At 48.9% G+C, this 24,906-nt stretch overlaps 2 protein-coding genes across 4 annotated transcripts; both read right to left on the bottom strand.

Moving 5' to 3' along the window:
• Window positions 1-14,400: 14,400 nt before the first annotated feature.
• LOC112877579 (lanC-like protein GCL2) lies at window positions 14,401-17,058 on the bottom strand. 3 transcript variants are annotated; one of them, XM_025941921.1, is made up of 6 exons: window positions 16,588-17,058; window positions 16,307-16,485; window positions 16,082-16,193; window positions 15,800-15,916; window positions 15,372-15,686; window positions 14,401-14,978 (listed from the first exon to the last, which is right to left on the bottom strand). In XM_025941921.1, exons 1-6 carry the CDS (start codon window positions 16,870-16,872, stop codon window positions 14,640-14,642), a joined length of 1,347 nt encoding a protein of 448 aa, XP_025797706.1. In that variant the 5' UTR covers window positions 16,873-17,058; the 3' UTR covers window positions 14,401-14,639. The 3 variants fall into 3 exon arrangements, with proteins under 3 accessions (XP_025797706.1, XP_025797705.1, XP_025797704.1); XM_025941920.1 differs by having other exon boundaries at window positions 16,082-16,199; XM_025941919.1 differs by having other exon boundaries at window positions 16,307-17,058.
• Window positions 17,059-17,610: 552 nt separating this feature from the next.
• On the bottom strand, window positions 17,611-21,220 carry LOC112877580 (probable prolyl 4-hydroxylase 3). The gene is made up of 8 exons (XM_025941922.1): window positions 20,843-21,220; window positions 20,634-20,721; window positions 19,747-19,844; window positions 19,569-19,666; window positions 18,513-18,642; window positions 18,235-18,422; window positions 18,034-18,130; window positions 17,611-17,845 (listed from the first exon to the last, which is right to left on the bottom strand). The coding sequence occupies exons 1-7, from the start codon at window positions 21,094-21,096 to the stop codon at window positions 18,057-18,059; spliced, it is 930 nt and encodes a 309-aa protein (XP_025797707.1). The 5' UTR covers window positions 21,097-21,220; the 3' UTR covers window positions 17,611-17,845; window positions 18,034-18,056.
• Between the last annotated feature and the right edge of the window lie 3,686 nt (window positions 21,221-24,906).

Below are 24,906 nucleotides of genomic sequence, written 5' to 3' on the forward strand. Positions count from 1 at the left end.
CTCCGCCGCGAATCCATCGCTCCGGTGACTCCCAGCTCCAGCCAAGAGCTGCGGTAGCTCCACCCCGTCATCAGGGAGCTGTTCAGGGCTTCTGCATCAACCCCCGAGCCCTGCTCACGCCGGAATTGGAGCCGAAGCCGACGCCGGTGAGATGCCCCGCACCCACGATTCTTGGTCGTCGGGGATCCTCGGACTCCTCTAATCCCCCTGGCGCCTTCACAGGACCCCCACACGTCGAACCACGGTGACCCGGAGCCCGGAGAGTCCCGGCAACATCCCTCCCCGCGAGCACCCGAACATCTCCGCCGCCGGTCGTCGTCGTCTTTCCCCTTCCGCGGCAGCTCCGGCCACCCCGAGCCCTTGGTGAGCCTCCCCTCCTTCCCCTGGTTCTTTTGCGCTGGATCTCATAGTCGTTGGAAGCCTGTGGCCTCTGGAACGCCGCTCGCCGGTGATGTCCCCCACCCCGAGCCGCCCTCGTCGTCGATTTGCCCTAGCCGTGCCCAAACTCGCCACCACAAGTACCCAATTGGATTTGTCGTGCCGAGCCCTAGCTCCTAGACTTGATCTCGTGCAAAACCGAGCCCGGACGGCCAAGCTAGGCCAAGTCCGGTGAGTTGCAGCAGTGCGCCGCCGCGGGACTCTCTTCTCCGGTGAACCCCGCCGCCGGCCATGCCCCTTAGAACCTCAGCCACCCGATCTGCAACCAAGGGCGGAGATTAGATCGCGCACGTTTAGATCTGAGCCGTGAGATCAGGATCCAAGGGATCTAAATCGCGCATACCGGTTCGGGGTAGGAGCGAATCAGAGCTGTCAGGTCTGGAGTAGGCGGTCTAGATTAGATCCATTCAAGTATGGACTCGGTCCGTTCGATCTAGATCCTACGGTTGATAGGCGCGCGTACCGGTTCGCTGTCAGGATTAGATCGGGGCCGTTAATGTTCGATCCGAGGGCCCAGAACAGAAGATATCGCTTCAGCCTGCTTCTTTTGCTAAAGAGCCCTCGGGTTTTCCGGGAATCAACCCGCGGTCCACCCTTAGTTCAAAAGTATTTGCAGTCAAGTCCTATTTTACTCGTTTAGACCCCTGCGCTTTCGGGTTTTAGTGCCTGCAGTCCATGCCGCGTGTTTTCACGTGCTAGCCCCTGAGTCTATGCTCTAATTACATTTAGGTCCCCAGTTTTCGTACAGAACCCCCTGTAGTCCAGTTTCTCTCGCAAATAGGTCCCTGGACTTGTTTTAAGCGTAGTTTTCGCGTTTTAGCTCCGTTTTAGGTGTTCTTTATATCCACGCGATCGTTGTAACGCGTAGAATAGTTCTAGGCCAGTTTTATGTGCTGTTCTATTGTATTGGTGTACTGTTTCTTATATTTTGCTATTGTTTGCATGTGTGTGCATGTGTGGCCCATGTATTGCTGTTACGATCGTGAATAGACGTCGAGCCACCGGAGCAGTACCAGGAGCAGCCATCTTCCGAGCAGTTCGAGCAGCAGCCGGGAGAGTACGAGGAAGATAAGTATAACATGAACATCCTATCACTTTAATTACAATTTCATATTGCAATTTAATATTGTATACCTATAAGGACTTTCCTAGCCACTTTATATCCTTTATATATATCCTTTGGGTTGCATTTAGGTTAGTTGTGCTAGGTTGCTGCGCTATAACACACTTGGTCCTTTTTAATTAAATTTGATTAATGGTATATGCAACTTAATTCTGAGAGTGGCCCTCTGTGCTGTGTGCTTGAGCGGCTCACGTCTCGATAAAAGATGTTTTTAATAGAAACATGGTTTAGGGGGCTAGCACGGTGCTTAGTTCTTGGTTGGCTACTCTCCATAAGGACCGGTTCATAGAGCGACAACCTGGGACAACCGCGCAACCACAAGACTGGAATGGGACGGTCTTGACTTACTAATTAGGTCGTGTTGGTTCGGGAGTAACTTACCTGCGTGGGCAAGAGGGGTGGTAAGCTTCAATGGTCCCTGCTCCTCCGGCTTGGTCTGTGCTGTGTGTCTTGTACCCCCGGAGGTGGGCCCCATCATCGCTGATCCAGAATCCTTAGCGGTTACACCTTACCAACATGATCCTTTGTAACGGTCTCGTAGTGTGCTTGCTGGCCATCTCACCTAAGGAAGTGTGATGAAAAACTAGCGTAGCTCACGACTTGTGGGTAAAGTTGTGCAACCTCTCGAGAGTGTAAAACTGATATATCAGCTGTGCTCACAGTCATGAGCGGCCCAGATCCTCCTTTTGATTAGTGGGGTTATCAACCTTTGACTAGGGAGATTCCCCGGGTGGTTGTGGTTTGGATGGTTCTCAGTAGTTTTTAATTAATACTGATTAATTTCTTATGTAATTGGGTTATGGTAATTCATCCACTTGTAATAATTAGCTTTAATAAAATTTGCCAAGACTAAAAGCTAATGCAGTTGAGTCAGCTAGCCTAGAGCCTCATAGTCTGTGTTATACTTGTTGAGTACTAGTTTGTACTCACACTTGCCTCTCCACTCTTCTGTTCTATTTTGGATATCTTCGACTGCTGCTCAGTGCCCGGCAATGTGGAGGACTACGTCAGCGGCTTCGACAACTTCTAGGTGTTTGTCTCCCAGTCGACGTCCCTGTGGCGCTCAGCTCTTCATGTATTCATTTTACGCTTCCGCATTCCTTGAACTGATTCTTGATTCAGTTGTAATAAAGATATTTATTTTATAATTTATACGCTCTTATTCGTGACATGTGTTGTGATATCTTGATAATCTGTTGTATATATGCGTGACTTGATCCTGGCGCATATATGATTGCTCGATTTATGTTCTTATAAATCGGGTGTGACAGATTGGTATCAGAGCCGTGTCGACTGTAGCACGAAGCCTAGATAGAAATGGTCGAGTTTAGGGATTTTCTTCCGCTTGCTCTGCTTCCGCAAAACCCAAACATCCATTTTTGCTTCTATCCCTTGAGTCTTAAGTCCTTGATTGGCTATCCCTTCCTGTCTTTTATGAGAAATGGCTTGAGTTTTTCCGTAGACGTTGGCCTGAGTAGTCCGATCTTATAAGCTATAAGTTTAGGTTGTCCCGATAAAAATATACGCTAGAACGAGTGTGTTAGTCGAGTGGTGTGATAAACTCGACTAAGTTGTGAACATTGAATGGTTGTTATTGTGCAGATGTATGATTTGGATCTTTGGTTGATTGTATAGTCTAGTAGTTAAACGTGTTCATGCAAATCGAGCCTAACCCAACTTGAACTAAATAATAAAATTTGAGTTAGATCGTTGGGGGTAAAACCTATATTCCTTTCTCTCTGTTATATCCTATCGAAGTTTCATTTCCGCAGCGGCACCATATCTTATCCTCATAAATTTCGTTTGTTGCAATCAGATGGTGAACACCAGGCGCACCGGTTCCGGTTCTGACCAGCAGGAGCAGAACAACCAGAGTACTGGTCAGCCGTTGCCGATGCCGCCACCACTGACCCCGGAGCAGTTCTTCCAGCTCCAGATGCAGATGATGGCGATCCTGAACAATACCGTTCAGGCTCTGCAGCATATCCACGTTCAGCCACCGCCTCCACCGCCGCCTCAGCCCCGTGATCGGCGTGCGGATTTCCTGAGAGGTCATCCTCCGACCTTCTCTCACGCCACGGACCCACTCCAGGCGGACGATTGGCTTCGTTTGGTGGAGCGCCAGTTGGTTGTTGCTCAGTGCGACGACCGTGAGCGAGTTCCGTACGCAGCAGGACAGCTGCGAGGCTCCACTCTTGACTGGTGGGAGTCCTACCCGGCTCAGGACCGCGACTCCCTCACTTGGGTCCAGTTCCGTGAGCGTTTCCGGAACCATCATATTCCTGAGGGCATAATGAAGATGAAGCAGAAGGAGTTCCGTGCCCTTAAGCAGGTAAACTCGAATGGAATTCTCTGCAATTTCTTTGAGCTTGATCTATCCTTAATTCCCTTCGTAAGCCTGATGCATTGGGCGATTTCTATCCTTGTTATCTGTGTTCATCATTTCAGGGATCTATGACGGTGACGGAGTACCGTGACCGTTTCCTTCAGCTGGCCCGCTATGCCCCTGCTGACGTCGCTCGTGATAGCGACAAGCAGGAGTACTTCGAGGAGGGACTGGATGATCACATCCAGTATGCGCTGCTGAACCACCGCTTCGATAACTTCAACCAGCTGGTTGATGCTGCCCTCAACACCGAGCGTAAGCGCCGGGAGATTGAGGATAAGAAGAGGAAGATGGCTCCATCCTCTTCGGGCAGCAACACTCGTCCCCGCTATCAGCATCCACCGTAGCAGCAGCAGCAGAGGCCGCCCCAGCAGTACCAGCAGCGGCAGCAGTTTCCTCCTCGTCCTCAGCAGCAGGCAGGACAGGGTCAGAGGCTTCCAGCGCCTCCGGCTCCACCAGCTCAGAGGCAGGGAGCGCCCACCCCTCCTCCTGGGCAGCAGGCCGCTGCATTTCCGCGAGTGTGCTTCCACTGCGGCGAGCTGGGGCACTACGCCAACGTCTGCCCTCGGAAGGCGCAGGCAGGACAGCAGGGGCGTGCAGCACCGCCCAAGGCCCCAGCTCAGGGCAGGGTGAACCACGTGACGGCCGAGTCAGCGGCCGAGGCTCCCAACGTGGTTATTGGTATGTTCATGGTCAACACCCATCCTGCTACAGTGCTTTTTGATACCGGTGCTACGCATTCTTTCATCACTCAGTCTTTTGTTGAGCATCATGGCATTCCTACTAGCACATTAAAGAGGTGCATGTTAGTATCTTCACCGGGAGGGCAGTTGAGGGCTCATATTTTCTGTCCCAGAGTTAGTGTGGCTATAAGGGGGGTAGATTTCAGTGCGAATCTGATGGTGCTAGACTCCAAGGGCATTGATGTGATCCTGGGGATGGAGACTCTTGCCAAGTGGGGAGTTCGGATAGATTGTGCTCAGAGGGCTGTTCTTCTGTCAGCACCAGATGGTTAGGAGGTCACTGTTGGTGCCACAGAGCCTTCTGGATTTCTTCATCAGATGGAGGCTAGACCCACGGATGGTATTCGCGTGGTGTTTGAATTCCCGGATGTCTTTCCAGATGATTTGCCAGGTATGCCGCCTGATCGCGACATTGAGTTTTCTATTGATCTCTTGCCTGGCACAGCTCCTGTTGCTAAGCGGCCCTATCGTATGGCTCCCGTCGAGCATGAGGAAGTTAAGAAGACCATCGACGAGTTGCTAGCCAAGGGCTATATCTGTCGTAGTTTCTCTCCTTGGGCTTTTCCTGTATTGCTCGTAGAGAAGAAGGATGGCGCGTAGAGGATGTGCGTCGATTATCGGGATCTGAATGCAGTCACCATCAAGAACAAGCATCCATTGCCCCGTATTGAGGATCTTTTTGATCAGCTGCAGGGTGCTTGTGTATTCTCGAAGATTGATCTGCGTTCGGGTTATCATCAGCTGAAGATTCGTCCTGAGGATATTCCGAAGACGGCATTCACTTGCAAGTATGGGCTATACGAGTATACGGTCATGTCCTTTGGCTTGACTAATGCTCCAGCTTTCTTCATGCATCTGATGAACAAGGTTTTCATGGATTATCTGGACACCTTTGTGGTGATATTCATTGACGATATCCTGATATATTCCAAATCAGAAGCAGAGCATGAGAAGCATCTGAGGCTTGTGTTGCAGAGGCTCAGAGAGCACAAGTTGTATGCCAAGCTCAGCAAGTGCGAATTCTGGATTGACGAGGTTCCATTCCTCAGTCATGTCATCTCCAAGGGAGGTATCGCTGTGGATCCCGGAAAGGTGAAGGATGTGCTTGACTGGGTTGTACCGCAGACAGTGAAGGAAGTCCGCTCTTTTCTGGGCTTAGCTGGATATTATCGGAGGTTCATTGAGAATTTCTCCAAGATTGCGAAGCCTTTGACTTCCTTGCTAGAGAAGGGTGTCGATTTCTCCTGGACTGATGAGCGTCAAAAGGCCTTCGATGAGTTGAAGAAGAGGCTGACTACGGCGCCAGTCCTTACTCTGCCAGACCAGAGCAAGAGGTTCACAGTGTATTGTGATGCTTCGAGGGATGGTCTCGGTTGCGTCCTGATGCAGGAAGGCAGAGTGATAGCTTATGTTTCGCAGCAGTTGCGTCGGCACGAGCTGAATTATCCCACTCATGATCTGGAGTTAGCCGCAGTTGTGCATGCTCTGAAGATATGGAGGCATTACTTGTTTGGGCAGAGGTGTGACATTTACACCGATCACAAGAGCCTCAAGTATATTTTCACTCAGAGTGAGCTGAATATGCGGCAGAGAAGACGGCTAGAGTTGGTCAAGGATTACGACCTGGAGATTCACTATCATCCGGGCAAGGCTAATGTTGTAGCAGATGCTCTGAGCAGGAAGAGCTATGTTAACATGACCATGGCTTTTCAGATGCCTCAGGAGTTATGCGAGGAGTTTGAGCAGTTGAGTCTGGGTTTCTTGTGTCATACCTCGGGTACATCATTCGAGGCAGAACCCACTCTAGAGGCCGAGATCCGGCAGCATCAGAAGGAAGATCAGAAGCTGCAGGAGATCCGTGAATTACTCAAGATTGGCAAAGCCCCTCATTTCAGAGAGGGTGATCAGGGTACCTTATGGTACAAGGGTCGTATATGTGTGCCGGATGTAGCAGATCTCAGGAAACTGATTCTGAGTGAGGCTCATGATACAGCATATTCTATCCATCCAGGCAGCACGAAGATGTATTATGACCTGAAGGAACGATTCTGGTGGTATGGAATGAAGCGTTCCGTTGCGGAGTACGTGGCTATCTGCGACACTTGTCAGCGTGTCAAGGCAGAGCATCAGAGGCCAGCAGGGTTATTGCAGCCATTGAAGATTCCAGAGTGGAAATGGGAGGAGATCACTATGGACTTCATTATGGGATTGCCTCATACTCAGAAAGGGTACAACTCCATATGGGTAGTAGTGGATCGGTTGACGAAGGTTGCTCACTTTATTCCGGTGAACACTACTTACTCCGGCGCGAGACTCGCAGAGTTGTACATCTCCAGGATCGTTTGTCTGCATGGTGTTCCTAAGAAGATCATATCTGATCGAGGATCTCAGTTCACTTCACGGTTCTGGGAGCAGTTGCATGATTCGTTGGATACAAAGCTGCGCTTCAGTACTGCTTATCATCCTCAGACAGATGGGCAGACAGAGAGAACCAACCAAGTGTTGGAGGATATGCTTCGAGCCTGTGCTATTCAGTATGGTACCAGCTGGGATAAATGCCTGTCGTATGCAGAGTTTTCGTATAACAACAGCTATCAGGCCAGTTTGAAGAAATCTCCTTTCAAGGCCCTGTATGGTCGGAAATGCAGGACTCCATTGTATTGGGATCAGATTGGTGAGAGGCAGGTGTTTGGTCCGGATATTGTTGAGGAGGCCGAACAGCTGGTACAGCAGGTGCGAGAGAATCTGAGGGTCGCTCAGACTCGTCAGAAGAGCTACGCGGATGTTCGTCGTCGAGATCTGACCTTTGCAGTAGGTGATCATGTGTACCTGAAGGTCTCGCCGATGAGAGGAATCCGCAGGTTTAATGTGAGAGGGAAGCTAGCCCCTCGATACATCGGTCCGTTCAAGGTGTTGGAATGGAAAGGTGAAGTGGCATATCGTTTGGAGTTACCTCCCAGTCTCTCAGGAGTGCATGATGTGTTTCATGTGTCTCAGCTGAAGAGGTGCTTGAGGGTGCCAGAAGAGCAAGCACCGATAGAAGAGTTGGATGTGCAGGAGGATCTGACCTATATCGAGCATCCGGTGAAGATTTTGGAGACGTCTGAGAGAGTTACCAGAAACAAGAAGATCAAGATGTGCCGTGTTCAGTGGAGTCATCATACGGAGGATGAGGCTACTTGGGAGCGAGAAAATGAGCTGAGAAAGACATACCCCGATCTCTTTGCTAGCTAGACTATCCGAATCTCGGGACGAGATTCCTGTAAGGGGGGTAGGTTTGTAACACCCTAATGTAAGTTCCACTAATTTTAATGAAGTTATTTTGGCTCAAATGAAATTTCCAAGGTTTTTCTCTAATTTACCTTGCATTTAAAACAATTTATAACACAAGAAAATAAAACTAATTAAAGGGTCAACATGTTTGTGCATTCATGCTGGAGCATTATTTTTTTTTCTTGTGTTGAGCTTGTAGGGTTTGAATTCGAATCTATTTGAATTCAAATAGTTTGTTTGAATAGATTGAGTAAAGAAAAAAGAAAAGAAGAAGCAAAGGAAGGAGAGTCCAGCCCAAACCTCCCTTTCAGCCCAGCCCTTTTCCCCGGCAGCCCATCTCCTTTCCCTTCCCTCCTCTTCTTTTCCGCGTGGGCCGGCTCGGCCCAGCAGCCAGCCAGCGCCCCCGAGCGCCCCCTCTCTTTCCCTTCACTGCCAGCTCGGGCCCGCCTGTCGGCGCCACTTTTTCTCCCAGCACGCGCCGCTCTCTCCCTCTCTCCTTTCTCCCTGACAGCTTGGTCCCGCGCGTAAGCTCCTCCTTCCCCTCCTCTGTTTCCCCTCCGCAACGGCCGTGCAGCACCACCGCCGGAATCTCCGTGCCGCCCGCGTTTGGGCCCGCATGCCGAGGGATCCGCCGCCCCATAAGTGGGACCCCCAACCCCTGCGCTCCCATCTCCCCACCCGTGCTCCGCCGCCTCCAACCCTAGCCCCCCGCTCGTGCAGAGTCCCCGCGCCGCCGCATCCCTCCGCCTCTGCTCCGCCGCGAATCCATCGCTCCGGTGACTCCCAGCTCCAGCCAAGAGCTGCGGTAGCTCCACCCCGTCATCAGGGAGCTGTTCAGGGCTTCTGCATCAACCCCCGAGCCCTGCTCACGCCGGAATTGGAGCCGAAGCCGACGCCGGTGAGATGCCCCGCACCCACGATTCTTGGTCGTCGGGGATCCTCGGACTCCTCTAATCCCCCTGGCGCCTTCACAGGACCCCCACACGTCGAACCACGGTGACCCGGAGCCCGAAGAGTCCCGGCAACATCCCTCCCCGCGAGCACCCGAACCTCTCCGCTGCCGGTCATCGTCGTCTTTCCCCTTCCGCGGCAGCTCCGGCCACCCCGAGCCCTTGGTGAGCCTCCCCTCCTTCCCCTGGTTCTTTTGCGCTGGTTCTCATAGTCGTTGGCAGCCTGTGGCCTCTGGAACGCCGCTCGCCGGTGATGTCCCCCACCCCGAGCCGCCCTCGTCGTCGATTTGCCCTAGCCGTGCCCAAACTCGCCACCACAAGTACCCAATTGGATTCGTCGTGCCGAGCCCTAGCTCCTAGACTTGATCTCGTGCAAAACCGAGCCCGGACGGCCAAGTTAGGCCAAGTCCGGTGAGTTGCAGCAGTGCGCCGCCGCGGGACTCTCTTCTCCGGTGAACCCCGCCGCCGGCCGTGCCCCTTAGAACCTCAGCCACCCGATCTGCAACCAAGGGCGGAGATTAGATCGCGCACGTTTAGATCTGAGCCGTGAGATCAGGATCCAAGGGATCTAAATCGCGCATACCGGTTCGGGGTAGGAGCGAATCAGAGCCGTCAGGTCTGGAGTAGGCGGTCTAGATTAGATCCATTCAAGTATGGACTCGGTCCGTTCGATCTAGATCCTACGGTTGATAGGCGCGCGTACCGGTTCGCTGTCAGGATTAGATCGGGGCCGTTAATGTTCGATCCGAGGGCCCAGAACAGAAGATATCGCTTCAGCCTGCTTCTTTTGCTAAAGAGCCCTCGGGTTTTCCGGGAATCAACCCGCGGTCCACCCTTAGTTCAAAAGTATTTGCAGTCAAGTCCTATTTTACTCGTTTAGACCCCTGCGCTTTCGGGTTTTAGTGCCTGCAGTCCATGCCGCGTGTTTTCACGTGCTAGCCCCTGAGTCTATGCTCTAATTACGTTTAGGTCCCCAGTTTTCGTACAGAACCCCCTGTAGTCCAGTTTCTCTCGCAAATAGGTCCCTGGGACTTGTTTTAAGCGTAGTTTTCGCGTTTTAGCTCCGTTTTAGGTGTTCTTTATATCCACGCGATCGTTGTAACGCGTAGAATAGTTCTAGGCCAGTTTTATGTGCTGTTCTATTGTATTGGTGTACTGTTTCTTATATTTTGCTATTGTTTGCATGTGTGTGCATGTGTGGCCCATGTATTGCTGTTACGATCGTGAATAGACGTCGAGCCACCGGAGCAGTACCAGGAGCAGCCATCTTCCGAGCAGTTCGAGCAGCAGCCGGGAGAGTACGAGGAAGACAAGTATAACATGAACATCCTATCACTTTAATTACAATTTCATATTGCAATTTAATATTGTATACCTATAAGGACTTTCCTAGCCACTTTATATCCTTTATATATCCTTTGGGTTGCATTTAGGTTAGTTGTGCTAGGTTGCTGCGCTATAACACACTTGGTCCTTTTTAATTAAATTTGATTAATGGTATATGCAACTTAATTCTGAGAGTGGCCCTCTGTGCTGTGTGTTTGAGCGGCTCACGTCTCGATAAAAGATGTTTTTAGTGCTTGGTTGGCTACTCTCCATAAGGACCGGTTCATAGAGCGACAACCTGGGACAACCGCGCAACCACAAGACTGGAATGGGACGGTCTTGACTTACTAATTAGGTCGTGTTGGTTCGGGAGTAACTTACCTGCGTGGGCAAGAGGGGTGGTAAGCTTCAATGGTCCCTGCTTCTCCGGCTTGGTCTGTGCTGTGTGTCTTGTACCCCCGGAGGTGGGCTCCATCGTCGCTGATCCAGAATCCTTAGCGGTTACACCTTACTAACGTGATCCTTTGTAACAGTCTCGTAGTGTGCTTGCTGGCCATCTCACCTAAGGAAGTGTGATAAAAAACTAGCGTAGCTCACGACTTGTGGGTAAAGTTGTGCAACCTCTCGAGAGTGTAAAACTGATATATCAGCTGTGCTCACAGTCATGAGCGGCCCAGATCCTCCTTTTGATTAGTGGGGTTATCAACCTTTGACTAGGGAGATTCCCCGGGTGGTTGTGGTTTGGATGGTTCTCAGTAGTTTTTAATTAATACTGATTAATTTCTTATGTAATTGGGTTATGGTAATTCATCCACTTGTAATAATTAGCTTTAATAAAATTTGCCAAGACTAAAAGCTAATGCAGTTGAGTCAGCTAACCTAGAGCCTCATAGTCTGTGTTATACTTGTTGAGTACTAGTTTGTACTCACACTTGCCTCTCCACTCTTCTGTTCTATTTTGGATATCTTCGACTGCTGCTCAGTGCCCGGCAACGTGGAGGACTACGTCAGCGGCTTCGACAACTTCTAGGTGTTTGTCTCCCAGTCGACGTCCCTGTGGCGCCCAGCTCTTCATGTATTTATTTTACGCTTCCGCATTCTTTGAACTGATTCTTGATTCAGTTGTAATAAAGATATTCATTTTATAATTTATACGCTCTTATTCGTGACATGTGTTGTGATATCTTGATAATCTGTTGTATATATGCGTGACTTGATCCTGGCGCATATATGATTGCTCGATTTATGTTCTTATAAATCGGGTGTGACATATGCAGTTGATGGATGTAGTGACAGCATATTTGTATGGGTCACTGGATTCTGATATATATATATATATATATATATATATATATATATATATATATATATATATATATATATATATATATATATATATATATATATATGTATGAAGGTTTCGGAAGGAATTCCCATACCGAATCCGAACGCAAATCGGAACATGTAATGTGTAAAATTGAAGAAGTCACTTTATGGCTTAAAACAATTGGGTCGAATGTGGTACAATCGGCTCAGTGAATTCCTTCTCAAGAAGGGGTACACTAGTAGTGACGATTCAACATGTATGTTCATTAAGAAGTCCGATATGGAATTTTGCATTATTTCTGTGTATGTTGATGATCTTAATATCATTGGTCAATATAAGATATAAATAAAGCACAGAATCATCTAACAATGAAACTCGAGATGAAAGATTTGGGTCAAACCAAATTTTATTTAGGTTTACAACTTAAACATCTTTCTATGCGAATTTTTGTACATTAAGCTGCTTATATCCAGAAGATATTGGAGAAATTCAATATGGACAAATCATATCCATCAAAGACTCCAATGGTTGTACGATCACTTGATATGAAGAAGGATCAATTTAGATCACATGACGACGGAGAGGAATCATTGGGACTCGAGGTTCCCTATCTTAGTGCTATTGGAGCATTAATGTATCTTGCACCCGGCCGGATATCGCCTTTGCAGTGAATTTACTAGCTAGACATAGTGCTACTCCTACCAAATATCATTGGACGGAAGTTAAGAATATCTTTTGATATCTCAATGGTACAAAAGGTCTTGGATTTTTCTTTCAAAGAAATTCAAATTCAAATATGATTGGATACACTGATGCTGATGCTGGTTATTTATCCGATCCCCATAATACCAAATTCTAGATAGGATTTGTATTTTTTATGGTGAAACAGCCATATCATGGAAATCTTCCAATCAAATATTAGTGGTTACATCCACCAATCATTTTGAAATAATTATTTTATATGAAGCTTCACGTGAATGCGTGTGGCTACGCAGAATAATTAACCACATACAACAATCATGTTGTATTGGTTCCATCGAATCACCCACTATTATCTATGAAAATAATACCCCCTATGTTGCACAGATGGATACATGTTACGAAAAGAGCAATATAACTAAGCTTGTTGCACCAAAATTATTCTACCCCACCAATTAAAATAAAGTGGAGAAATTGATATTTTGCAAATTAAATCTTGTGATAATCTAGCTAATTTGTTAACAAAGTTCTTACCAACATCAATTTTTCAAAAATTAGTACGTGCCATTGGTATGCAACGACTACGAGATTGACAAGATTTAGGGGAAGAATCTACTTAAATTAGACCTGATCAAGTCTTATATTGTACTCTTTTTCTATATGAGTTTTTTTCATTCAATTTCTCATAAAAGTTTTTAATGAGACAATATCAATGCAAGCACATATAACTATCTCTAATTTTCCTCACAGGGATTTTCAGGAGATATCAAAGATATATTAATCTTTCTTATATTTTTCCCATTAGATTTTAGGAGAAGGATATTACAATCTATGTGTCAATAATGAGATAGTAAGTTTATATATGCTATATCATTTTCTCCTTATTTTTCTATCTGATTTAAGGAGTTTTCATGATAGACAATATGGTTTCTTCTCAAATTTTCCTACAGTTTCTGGAAGAGTTTTCCCCTTTTTTGAATATTCTTAAGAACAAAGAATAAGGGTACATGAAGCATACCTGAAGCAAATGGATCAAGGGGGAGTGTTAGAAATAATTAATGTGTAATTAATTAGTTTAAGCATGTGATTAACACGTGGCTTAGTTAGCTAATCCCGTCATTAGCTGTTGCTAATGACAGGATGCGGAGTTGGCCCTTTCAGAAGGTATCTGTCCCTTCCGAACAGGCGCGTCGGTACCTCTTGAGCATCTATATAAACCTATATATATAATCACTGTTTAGTTATCACTGACAAGAAAATCATTATATTTCATTTCACTGATCCTAAACAGCGACAGCAGCGTAGGTGTGAGCGGAAATGAAACCACCCGTGGGCCTGGCGTCTCTGTTCCTGCCCCTGTACCTCAATTCGCGTCGAGCGGGCTCAAGACCAACGTGGCCACCATCTCGGGTGCCAAGTTATGGGGGTTCCTCGTATCGTGATCACCGAGAATTGTCCTTTTCATGTGGTCTGGAGAATAAAAAGAAAAGGAAAAAAAGAGAAATAGAGAAAAAAAAGGAGAGAAACACCCGAATTCAAACAATTCGCGTGCACAGTGTCAAATTCTGAAAGATTTACGAATTGGGTGTCAATTTCCGTGAGGCGCACGGATTGAGCCCCAAATTCTAAAATTTCTCCGGATGGAGGAGCTGCCTTCGCCTTAACAACTAAGCGAGGAGAGTGAGGGTTAAAGAACGACTACAATGTTGTCATGTTGGCACGTTGCTTTCTTTGGGCTTTGACCAACTAAATTTGGAGACTCTTCTCCACAAAAAGAGTTTGAGCACCGGGGAAAATACTCCAAAAAATTGGGGTGGTAATTGTCCAGTTGGGGAAATATTGAACGAGGCTCTGAATTTTCAACATAGTAAAACTCAATATGAACCAGGAGAAGGAAAAGAAAAAAGTCAACAATGAGTGGTAACATTTGGACTACTTGTTACCATTTATAGAACAGAACTCCATATATTATGACACAAATTGATTTGCCAATGACACAAACTGCTCGGATTACATAAAAACATACTGAAAACTTCAATATGATGCATTCTGAAACAGCCACAGGTGAAGATTTCGTCGCAATCTTAAGTCCTACGGTGAAACTCCGCCCTGGGAGCAGAAAAACGAGTGGCATATTCGGCATAAACATCATCCTTATTGCCAGACGGCCAGACCCCTTCACACATATACTTTACAAAAAGGTAAGTTTGAGACATCAGGAACACTAAAATTTACACACAGAGGAAATGCTACCGAGGTCCAAGATACACGTTAGACGTTACAACAGAATAAACAAGAAAACATAAGACAAGTTCTTCAGACTGATGGATCACTGAACCTCACAACTCACAGGAAAGTGTACAGATGAGGTCTATCAAAGTTCATAGGCTGGGAATCTTGATTCAGATGGATCAATCATGTCCAAGAGGAGGTATCCCATCCCAGCCTTCCCTTCAAACAGTGAAAACGGGCGATCACCCCCATGCATCGCCCCCTCGGCGATCAACTCATCAGCTTTCTCGAGAAGAAAGCATGCAAAAGCCTTTGCTCGATAGAGGTAATCAACGTTGCCAGTTAGCCTGTACAATGAGAGGAACACGTACGCATTCCCGCTTACACCGTGACATATCCCAACTCTCTTCAGAAGTCCACGGTTCCAGACAACCTCCGCAGCCTCTGCAGCTGATTGCTTGAAATGATCATCATGGAAGACCTGAAATACAAATGTAGTTACCCACGATGACATACAAAGATTAATAGACCAACTAGTTATTCACAGCTTCAGTCATCATTTAAAGGAGAACACTGCCAACTCTGAAAAACATAATGAATAAACATGCAGACACACAATGGGAGATGCAGTAGAGCAAGCTGATGCTAGGGATCTCCAGGGTCTGTTGCGAGCATAGGGCTGGTGCTTTTTCTTTCTGGTGGTTGTTTTTCTTGTTGTTGCATGCATGTACTTACTGTTTTATAGGGATTGGACTTGAGTTGTACCTTTTTTCTTCTATAATGAAATGATAGTATCATACCCAGCTCTCCTACGTGTTTTAGATAAACAAAATGCATTAGAGCAAGTGTAAGTGTAAACAGATGAAGCAATCACCTCATATGCTTTAGCCATTGTCAGCGCAACACCAGGGGCACCATGACACCAATGCACCAACCGATCAGATTCATTGCCTTCACTTGAGGGATAGTTGCCACTAGGAAATCTGTTCTTGATCATGTACCGCAGGGTGTTCTTCACATCATCCTGCTCATCCAGTTTAAGTTCAGTGTGCATGAGCACGTGCATGATTCCAGCAAGACCATGGGCAGCACCCCAGTACTTCTTCCCATGCCATTCATACATCAGCGGGCTATTCCCCTTGCTTGACAGCTTTCTTCCCTCCATAATGATGTCCTTTGCCACAGAATTCTACGCAATTGAAGTGGTTGATCCAGTAAGATTTCCAGTGCCTTTCACATGAGCCTAATTGAAAAAGGAAATGTGAAAGAAAATGATATAGCAGAACTACATCATCAACATACAATGTGTTCAAGAGGGATCGTCTTCTCGTTGAGATGTTTATTCAAGAACAAGCAAGCCCATAGATACCCCGCCCTTCCATACAGCAACTCATTTGGTACTTTCTCGGTGATTGTTATCTACAAAATCACAAACAAGAACAGCTGAGTCTACAACATTAGGGATACTAATTATGCCATCCAGTATGCCATCTGTTGTTGTGCAGCCATGTAGCAACAGCACAATGCACACACAAGTAACAAATTGACCGAAAAACCCAGAATTATGCTTATCAGAAGCCTCACCTCATCAAAGGAGCTCAGATATTGGGTTAACCTCAACTGATCATCGCAATGCTTGGCAATCACAGCCCCAAGAGCGCAGACACCGGCCCTCCCACATATGAATGTCAAGAACCTGCGCCTTACACACCCAGGCCACACCCCCTCTCCATGTCATTATCAACCAGTAAACGAAAGATCCAACCGGCAACCGGTACAAAGCGCGATCAGAGAAGGGCTTCATCTTACGGTAGGCCCTGCGACGCGTCGTCGCAGGCGCGGACGATGTCGGCGGCGAGGGCGAGGTCCCCGCGGTCGCCGGTGACCCGGAAGGACTTGAACAGCAGGAGCGCCGTCCCGAGCGCGCCCGTGTAGAGCGTGTAGTCCGTCACCTGCCGCCCCGCCTTCACCCACGTCTCCTCCACCACCTGCAGCCAGGGAGGGAGAAGCGGAACAGAGCAATCAGTCGAGCAGGTGGCGGGCGCGCGGCAGGAAACCGTAGAGAGCGATCGAGTAGCGGGGCGCCGTGCCTTGTCCTTGAGGCGGCGCGCGGCGCGAAGGAAGCGGTCGGAGAGGCTGGCGTACGGGAGAGAGAGCAGGCCCCGGACCCCCGCGGGCCGGTCGCCGCCGCCGCCGGGGGCCTCGGCCTCGGCCTCGGCGACGAAGTCGGGGAAGTCGTTGGGGAAGAAGCGGTCGGCCATGGCGTCGCCGCGCGTGCTCCGATGCCGCTTCGACTTCGAGGCGTGCGAGGAGGAGGAGGGTGGTTCGCGACCGGTGGCCTTCGTCTTCTCGCCAGTCCCGCCGCCGTTCCCCATGCCTGCCGCGCGCTCGGGTTATAAAAAGGAGTGCTTGCGCTGCGAGGTCGCTGGACGCCGCGGCGCTGGTCTGGTGGCACGTCTGTCGCGCGCTCGGAGCAACGCGTGGAGCGCGCCGCTGATTTTCCTGTTCCTGACGAACTGCCGCTGCTGCTCGTCTCCTCGGCGTCGGTCAGCATCTGGTTAGCCGTTCCCGAAAGCTGGTGCAAGCGTGTCGTCTGATTAGCACGATTTTTATTATTTTTTAGTCAGGGTAGATGCAACCTGGGCATGGACCGTATGGCGGTGCGTTGGATACTTGGATACATAAGGTTTTTTTTCTTCCTTGATTTTACGATGCTCTGTTTTGTCATTCCATTCCTATTTTTTTTCTAGTTTTTTCTATTTCTTTATTTTGCATTCCTCCGTTCAGGGGAAAAAAAGGAGCGTGTTCCTGCACGAGCTACCGCTTCCTCTACAAATGTCGAAGGCCCTGGGAAATCAGAGAGTTCGCCGCAGGACTAGCCACGAGTTGCAAACTGGCCCTTATGTTCGCCCGTGTCTCAGCAGTCACAGATGTGCCACCTCACTCAGATTCCAAGCTTTGCAACAATGTTTTGATGTGATCCAGTTTCCGTTTAGGCTTGTCTTAAGATAGCACAAGCTTCTTCAATCTTGCCATTCCTTCCGCTTAGGACGTACGAAATAATGCCTAGCGACACACCAATTTTTTTAAAAAAGAAGAAGCTGTTTTCACCATCTATATCTGACATCCTATCTTGATTTGAATAAGGGCAATGGCAGTTTATACACCCACGCGTCCATCTCTTCTGAATGATCAAGTTCATCAGCCTAACATGTTAATGTACAACATTGTGCCTAAGACGGAAGCCTCGGTAACAGCTAGAAAGGAAAACTGTAAATTAATCCTCTATGGAAAATCGACGCCCTCAACATGTGCTAAAATGTCCGCAAATCCGAACCGGTGTGTGACCTGCAAGGTGTTGAAAAGAAAATCCAATAAATTTGGAATGTATCTTCGGAGTTGACCTCGGGCATTTGAATATATATATATGGAGGAATAATAGTTGGTGCAGGGTAGAGGCCCAGCACTACTTTTGCAGTATGCAAACTAATAACATAGTTCAAGGACCATTCTGGTCTCTGAGCGAATTCTAGTACCTGAGGTCTGTGTTTTCTTGTATCTAAATTTTGTACTCATGGACGCGCATCCACTTTGTCGATGACCATTTATTGCCTTTTATCACCGGACATCCACCTAAAGAGAATTTGCAGTTGACTAGAAGAGTCAGAGTACTGTGGCATAACACTGCTGCTGGAAAATATGCCATGTCAATATGTCATGAAGATTAGAAATTTCACCATGAAGGCTTGTGGGATCCAGGGATCCATCAGGCTTCATGCTCCAGAAGAGTAGCGCATCTCCCATCTCCGGTTTAACAGATAGACCATTCTTTGCGCATTCAGATAGCTCATTATAAAATGGTGATGAGCTGCTGTTTACTGGCGCTGAAGGAAACACGGTCTCGCCACCATCTTCAACATCCGAACTAGTAAATAACAATTGCCATGAAAAAAGATAAGTGTCAATTTGCTCATCAGTGGCACATATTCAAAGAATACCATACTATAGTACATACAGATACATAAGAAGAGTTGCTATACGCTGGCCTCCATTTTTGGTGTTGTAATCATCATGGAAGTAATCAAAGTGAGGCTCGTACTTCTGCCCAACTTCATAGTGAAGGACTTGAAGACCCTCTCCATGTTCTGCAAAATTACAGGGAAACAATAAAGAGAGGGGCTGATGGCATTTGAAGTAAAATTGCAAAAGAAAATAGTCAGGCACCGAAGCACCAATGGCCAAAGAAAGACTAGTTGCATTTCATGATTGTTATTTACATTTACGACTGGTCATCAAAATTTGCTGTAATGGGTTATTATTTGTTTCTATTTGCTGAAATAGAATTGATTCTTGGAACTTGAGACCCGTTGTGTACCTTGCCATATTGTTGGGTATGTACCTCTATGTACCTTTTGGTTTAAAATGTACATTTAGATGTCAAACCATCAACATTTAGTTAAACTGCACATGCTGAACTGTTCTAAAAATCTATGTTGTGAGACGTACTGGGTGGTGCACAATCAGTACATTCAAATTTTTTTTTCACAGCATGCAGTCTTTACTGAAACCTTACAGAGCAACATGTACGACATTGAAACCTCCAAAATTATACTAAAGAACACAGCATGCTTTCCCAGAACTGTGAAAAAATCAAGGATAAATCTACCTAATGCACAGTTTAGTACATTTGCAGATAGTGATTGTGTTAATAATCTCTAGTGCAGTACATCATGTACGATTTGGCGATTCAGTGAGGCAGTTAAAGCAGGACTCATGACGTTTTGAGTTCTAACACGGCCTATTTTATTTGTATGCTGGACCCAAAAGTGTACTTTGAAGGTAGGCACCATTTAAACATTAAGGCAGTAGTCAGGACTTTCAAGTCATTCCATGAAGCAACCTATTTCTGAAATAAAACTGAATTTTTTTCAAATGTATGAGTTAGCTGTGTCAAACAGCACCATCCAAACATTAATCTAATGATTAAACGTCCATTGAGCATACCGGAATTTTGTTCACAGAATAATACACAGAAAATTCAACTTTTAAACCCATGGTAAATACTACATACCTACAGGTATGAAGGTGTAATCTGCTATCCTTTTCTCAATTGTACGAATAATTTTGTCCTGCCCTCTTCTAAGAAACATTCCTGAACTTGTCCGCACCCTGCATATAACGCATCATGCAAAATGAGCACCACAGGTGGTGTAACATTCCTGAAATTGTAACTTCAGCTATGTTCAGACCTGCTATCCTTGCTCCCTCCAGTTGCTGAATCAACTACTGTCGACTTCTTCATGTGAGGCTTTGCCAGCGAAATCAAATAGTCGCATTCTTCCTTGGACTGAGAATAACATAAAATTCAATCATAACTTAGTCTTGGTGAAGCAATTGAAAACAGTCAGCATGAAAAACAGAGTTGAATATGAACAATTGAACACGACACCAATCCTGGCATTACTTCCTTTTCTATTATGCAGCCTCTGCAGCAGCAAACATGAATTCATTTGCATCACTCAAATGAATTGGCAAGTGGATAACTATGAGTTCAGATGATAAGCTTAACATGAAGGAAACATCCAGATCATATGGTTGAAAGCCTGAGTTTAGACTCCAGATCCACCACTTTTAGCAATTCACACTCTGCGTGACACTATGAGACTATGACTATGAATGGCGAGTACAATGCAGCACCTGATGTGCCCAAACTCTTGTGAAGCTCAATGAAAGCTGTATCCCATATATACACTAGCCATTTCAAGTAAACTGGCAGTATTGCAGTCGCCCAGATCTGGAATAGAGTCATCAAAACTACATTTCCAGTATCCCATTCGCAGCATCACCGGTTCCCACTCTGTTTCTCATATAAGTAGAATCACTTCGGGGACAGGGCTGCCAGAGCATTTGTAAACGTTACTGAGAAAGGAATAACGAATTTGGCAGAGGGCTCAGCAAATTAGGGGCCTGTTTGGGACTGCATAATCGAGGTGTCAACTAATGGTCTGGTGTCGCGCCAATTGCTCAACTAAGATTTCAACAGAACCGGGGACAAAAAAAGTCGAGATCTCCTAACATATGGAGCAAAATCGCATCTAGAACGTGCGAAGAGAAACGAATGAGGCGAGGGACTCACGAGGAAGTTGTGGTACACGAACGCGCGGGGCTCCCATGACAGCACCTCCGTCCACGGCTCCCCCTTCTCCCCGCGCACCTCCAGCCCCCTGCAGCACGCAACGCGAGCGCGAGCAGCCACGCGGTCAGCATGACGCAGGAAACCAAACGCGCGGAAGAAAGAGATCGCGGAGACGGAGGCGGGAGAGGGAAGGAAAAAAGACAACGCACGAGTCGGTGGCGGATCTGCGGAAGCGCGCGCGCGGGCGCGGGCGCGCGAGGCCCGCGCCGCGGGGCCCGGCGCCGTCGGAGGCCCCCGGCAGCGAGAGCGCGCCGAGCGCGAGGAGGAGGAGCAGCGCCGCGCACGCCAGAAGCAGCGCCGCCACGACGGCCATCGACGGCCTCCCGCCCCGCTTCCCTCCGCCCCCGCCGCCGACGCCGCCCAGAAGCGGCCTCCCGCCCCGCCCCGCCGCCCGGCCCGCCATGCCGCCCGCCCGCCCGCGTCGCAGCGCACTCGCGTCGGGTCCGCTGCCTCTTACCTCCTCTCTCCCGCTCTCCTCCTGCCGGTGGTTCTAGCGCTCTCTCTCTCTCTCTCTCTCTCTCTCTCTGACCTGAGTCGCGGGCTTTTTTTATCGCAAAGGACGCAGGATGCTGCGCTGGTCGTCGGTACGACGAGGCGCGGCAGGGTTCGGTATGTGACGTGTCAGGCGAGTATGGGGTGGGCCCCGGCGTCGTCCAAGTCCATCTGGGCCGTATCACACCCGGCGGCACCACGTTGGGCTGGAGAATTCATGCACTTGACCCAAGACCGAGAACGACCATGGGCTCGCTGGGGCAGTCCTAACGCTAGAAACTATCAATTAGTTTTTATGAGCGTGTATCAGCAAGAAACTACCTCTGAAAACTAATCTACACAATGCTACTATGGATCTAAAATTAATTCTATCACTCTCCACCGGATCATGTTCTTTAATGTCTTGAGTGCCCGAGGGCCGTTGCCGCCGCCGGCGGTGCTTCGCCAGGGCTTGCGAGCGGCGATGGAGAAAATACATGTGGTTGTTCGCCGGGGGCGTGCGCAGTCAATACAGCCAAAACCAAGGTGACCCAAGTTAATTCACGGTTTTTTGGTTGTGCGAACCAAAAGGAATGGTGATTTTGGGTGCTGGTGGGCGAGGCCATCGTCGGAGGCGGCGGCGGGCCCCCTTCAAGCCGGCAAGCTCTGCGTCTTGCTGCTTTTCTCTGCTTTGCATTTGGATTGAGCTGGAGCATCGATCCGCTTTGCTCTGCGGGAGGAGCCTTCAGCTAGTATCTACCGCTCTTTATTTATTTGACATGACGAGAGATGCTGAAATTTCCTCCCTTTTCTCACCCATAAGCTCGCACGTAAGCATTTGACATGACTAGAGGCGAGCAGGGAGAACTCCACGCCGGCGAGCAGGCCGCAAGCTCACACCCAGGCTATGCAGCGAGCTCGCGCGCAGGCCGCGGCGAACAGATCGACTGCGGGAGCTCTCACGCAGACTGCGGCGCGTGCGGCACGGGCGGCTAGTGCGAGCTTCACCAGCGGCTGGGGCCACGAGCTCGCACGCCGGCCATGGGGGCGAGGCTTTGGGGCTCAGCGTGGGCGGACAACTGAAGCTCCGTGCCAGCAATGGCTATCTACGAGCAAGCGGCGGCGGCGGGCTCAACCGAAGCGAAGGCGTGCACGCAGTGGGCCCCACGACGATGGAAACGAAGACTCGCCCCAGCGCAATGTGGCTCGTTTCTTCGCTTCTGGAACCATGCGTAGACGTGGTTTCTCATGGAAGAAACCGTTTCTCTCCCTTTCCTCGTTAATTTGGTTGCCACCTCGTCAAAAAACTCGAACACGACGGTACATTAAATGCTATAGAAACTACGTATGGTGGAGCATCGGAACAAACCGTACCAGTACAGAACCTTGTGAACTCGACGAGAGGCAGACGGTGACTGCGAGGGAGGACTGAGGAGGAGCAGCAAAAAAAATGCTAAGCGTACACCATGTTGTGCGCTTTATTTCATCATCCGAAGATGAAGGATCCATTAGAGAACATAGACAGAAACAAGGATGCAAGTAGCTATTTAATAATATTTTTTAATCAACCAATTAATTATGATGGCATACTATTATAGTTTATTTCTCCTCCCAAATTATTTATGCAGAATACTATTCTAGTTCATTTTATCAATATTTTGATCAATCTAATGATCCAAAATATATATAATTTGCATCCCTAGCACGATGCCACATCACTATATCATCATTTAATCAAAGTATGAAAATGGCTAACCGGGCGGCTTTCGATCTTGTTGGTGAAAGCGGTATGGTGACAAAGTCTGGTCTGGTCACGCGTCTTGTACGTGCGAGTGCCGCCAGTGAGATTGACTGCCTGCATCAGACTTTGGCTCGAGTTGCTCGAGAGGGGGGAAAATAAAAAATAGTTTTATAACATCCCAGATTTTACCTAGAATATTAATGTTGCAAAAATCGTGAATTTTAAAAACCTTGACCTAATGCAAGGATAATCTCTCCTACCCCGAATTCCTAGAAAATTTAACTGAAACTAAGCTAAGGACGATATTGTTAGTGCGTAACTTTGGAGTCATTTGGATTTATTTGCAATCTACCTTGTTTGAAATTGTTGTTGGATCTTATTTGAATTGCTTCTAATATGTTTGATTCAATTCAGTGAAATTTGAATTTGAATGGGCCATTCAAATTCAAATTCAAATACTGACTACCCTAAGCTTGCTTGGGCCAATAGCCCGAAACCGGCCCACACGAGCACAGCCCGGCCCAGCACATTTTCCCTCTTCCCCCACAAGCACGGCCCACGTGACATCGCCACTCCGGCCCAACACGCTAGTCGCACCGCCGCTCCCCTTTACCTCTCACCCGGGCAACTGACAAGCGGGGCCCGCATGTCAGCTTTCCCTTCCACCTCCAGCAGCGCACCCGCGACGCTCCCGCTTCTGCCCCACGACAAGGCAGCGGAACCACCGCGCCCTCCGCCTGCATCACCGCGCACCGACACCTCGCTTGTCCTCGCTCCGCGACACGGGAGCGAAACCGCCACGCCTTCGTGTCGGCCACCGAGCCCGCCCCACAAACCCTAGCCCACGCCACGCCGTGTGATGGCGCCACGCGTCTTTGCGCCGCGGCCGTCCCAGCGCCGCCCTCGACGTCCGGGCGCGTGCCGCGAACCCTAGCACAGCCCTTTTAAGAACCCCCAAGACCGCTGCCAAAAACCCTAGCCGCCTCGGTGTTTTCCTCTCCCACCGCCCCCGCAATGGAGAGGGAGAAGAAGGAAGGAGGGAGAAGGGAGGAGAAGGAGAGCACGTGGACAAGGACGTCACCGCCACCCTAGGAGCATCTTCACCGAGCCAGCACCCCGATCGACGACATCGACGACCCCGCGCTGCCCGGCACTGCTCCGCCTCGACAAAGCCTCGCCTCTCCGCCGTCCCGAGCTCCATCTTCCTCGGCCTCAACCGGTGAGCTTCGCCACCGCTCCCCATCTTCCTTGTGCTACCGGCACCGCCGATGAGCCTTCCTTAGCTTAGCTCTAGGACCCCCAACCCCCTGTCCCGGCCTTCGTGCCATCCGTGTTGCAGGAGCCCTTCGCGCCGCCGTACTCCCCGCAACCGCCATCACTCCCCGCCGCCGCGTCATGCCGTGGGCCCGGAACGCCGTACCACACGCACAACACGGCCACGCCGCGGTCTCGGGATGCCAACACTCGCACGCGTGCGTGCACACCCGAGCCATCAACCAAGCCCGAGCTTTGGCCTTGACCCGCCGCCATGACCGCCTCGCCGGCGTCGAGCCGCGACCCTGGAAGACTAGGATACTGCTGGCACACACACGCGCACACCCAACACCAACCCGTGCTGAGCCTTGCTACCGGCCGCCCCTCTTGCCACACCGCCGTCGCCGCCAGGGCCCCTGAAAGGCCCTTGTTTGGTTTTGGTAATTGAGTGACAACTTAGATGGACTAATAAGTGTTTATGTTGAGATACTGTTGTCGGTCAAAACCCGCCGGCGGGCAGCGACAGGCAACACGAGGAGCCGGGAGGCTTCCGGGACGGCTGGTGGGCCCCGGTCCCTCGGTCAACGGCCCAGTAATCTGGCGCGCGCCCTGGCTGAGAGTCGCTAGGCGTGCCACCTGATCCTGCACCCGATCAGGAGGGTGTGACGTGTCGTACTCCTGTGTGCACAGACATGTGTAAAGATTAGTCCGAGCCGTGATCGGCTCATCATCTCCTCCCCGGCATCG

This window comes from Panicum hallii, chromosome 9, assembly GCF_002211085.1.
Source record: "Panicum hallii strain FIL2 chromosome 9, PHallii_v3.1, whole genome shotgun sequence".
NCBI classification, from domain to species: domain Eukaryota; kingdom Viridiplantae; phylum Streptophyta; class Magnoliopsida; order Poales; family Poaceae; genus Panicum; species Panicum hallii.

What these genes read in the sequence shown, in the direction of transcription:
- LOC112877580 (XM_025941922.1), bottom strand. Translation starts at nt 21,096, where the DNA reads ATGGCGGGCCGGGCGGCGGGGCGGGGCGGGAGGCCGCTTCTGGGCGGC. An exon ending in TCGTGTACCACAACTTCCTC is followed by an intron (nt 19,845 to 20,633) that starts GTGAGTCCCTCG and finishes TGTTATTCTCAG; the next exon opens with TCCAAGGAAGAATGCGACTA. An exon ending in GCAACTCTTCTTATGTATCT is followed by an intron (nt 18,423 to 18,512) that starts GTATGTACTATA and finishes GTTATTTACTAG; the next exon opens with TTCGGATGTTGAAGATGGTG.
- LOC112877579 (XM_025941919.1), bottom strand. Translation starts at nt 16,872, where the DNA reads ATGGGGAACGGCGGCGGGACTGGCGAGAAGACGAAGGCCACCGGTCGC. An exon ending in GACGCGTCGCAGGGCCTACC is followed by an intron (nt 16,194 to 16,306) that starts GTAAGATGAAGC and finishes TGTAAGGCGCAG; the next exon opens with GTTCTTGACATTCATATGTG. An exon ending in CAATGGCTAAAGCATATGAG is followed by an intron (nt 14,979 to 15,371) that starts GTGATTGCTTCA and finishes TTTGTATTTCAG; the next exon opens with GTCTTCCATGATGATCATTT.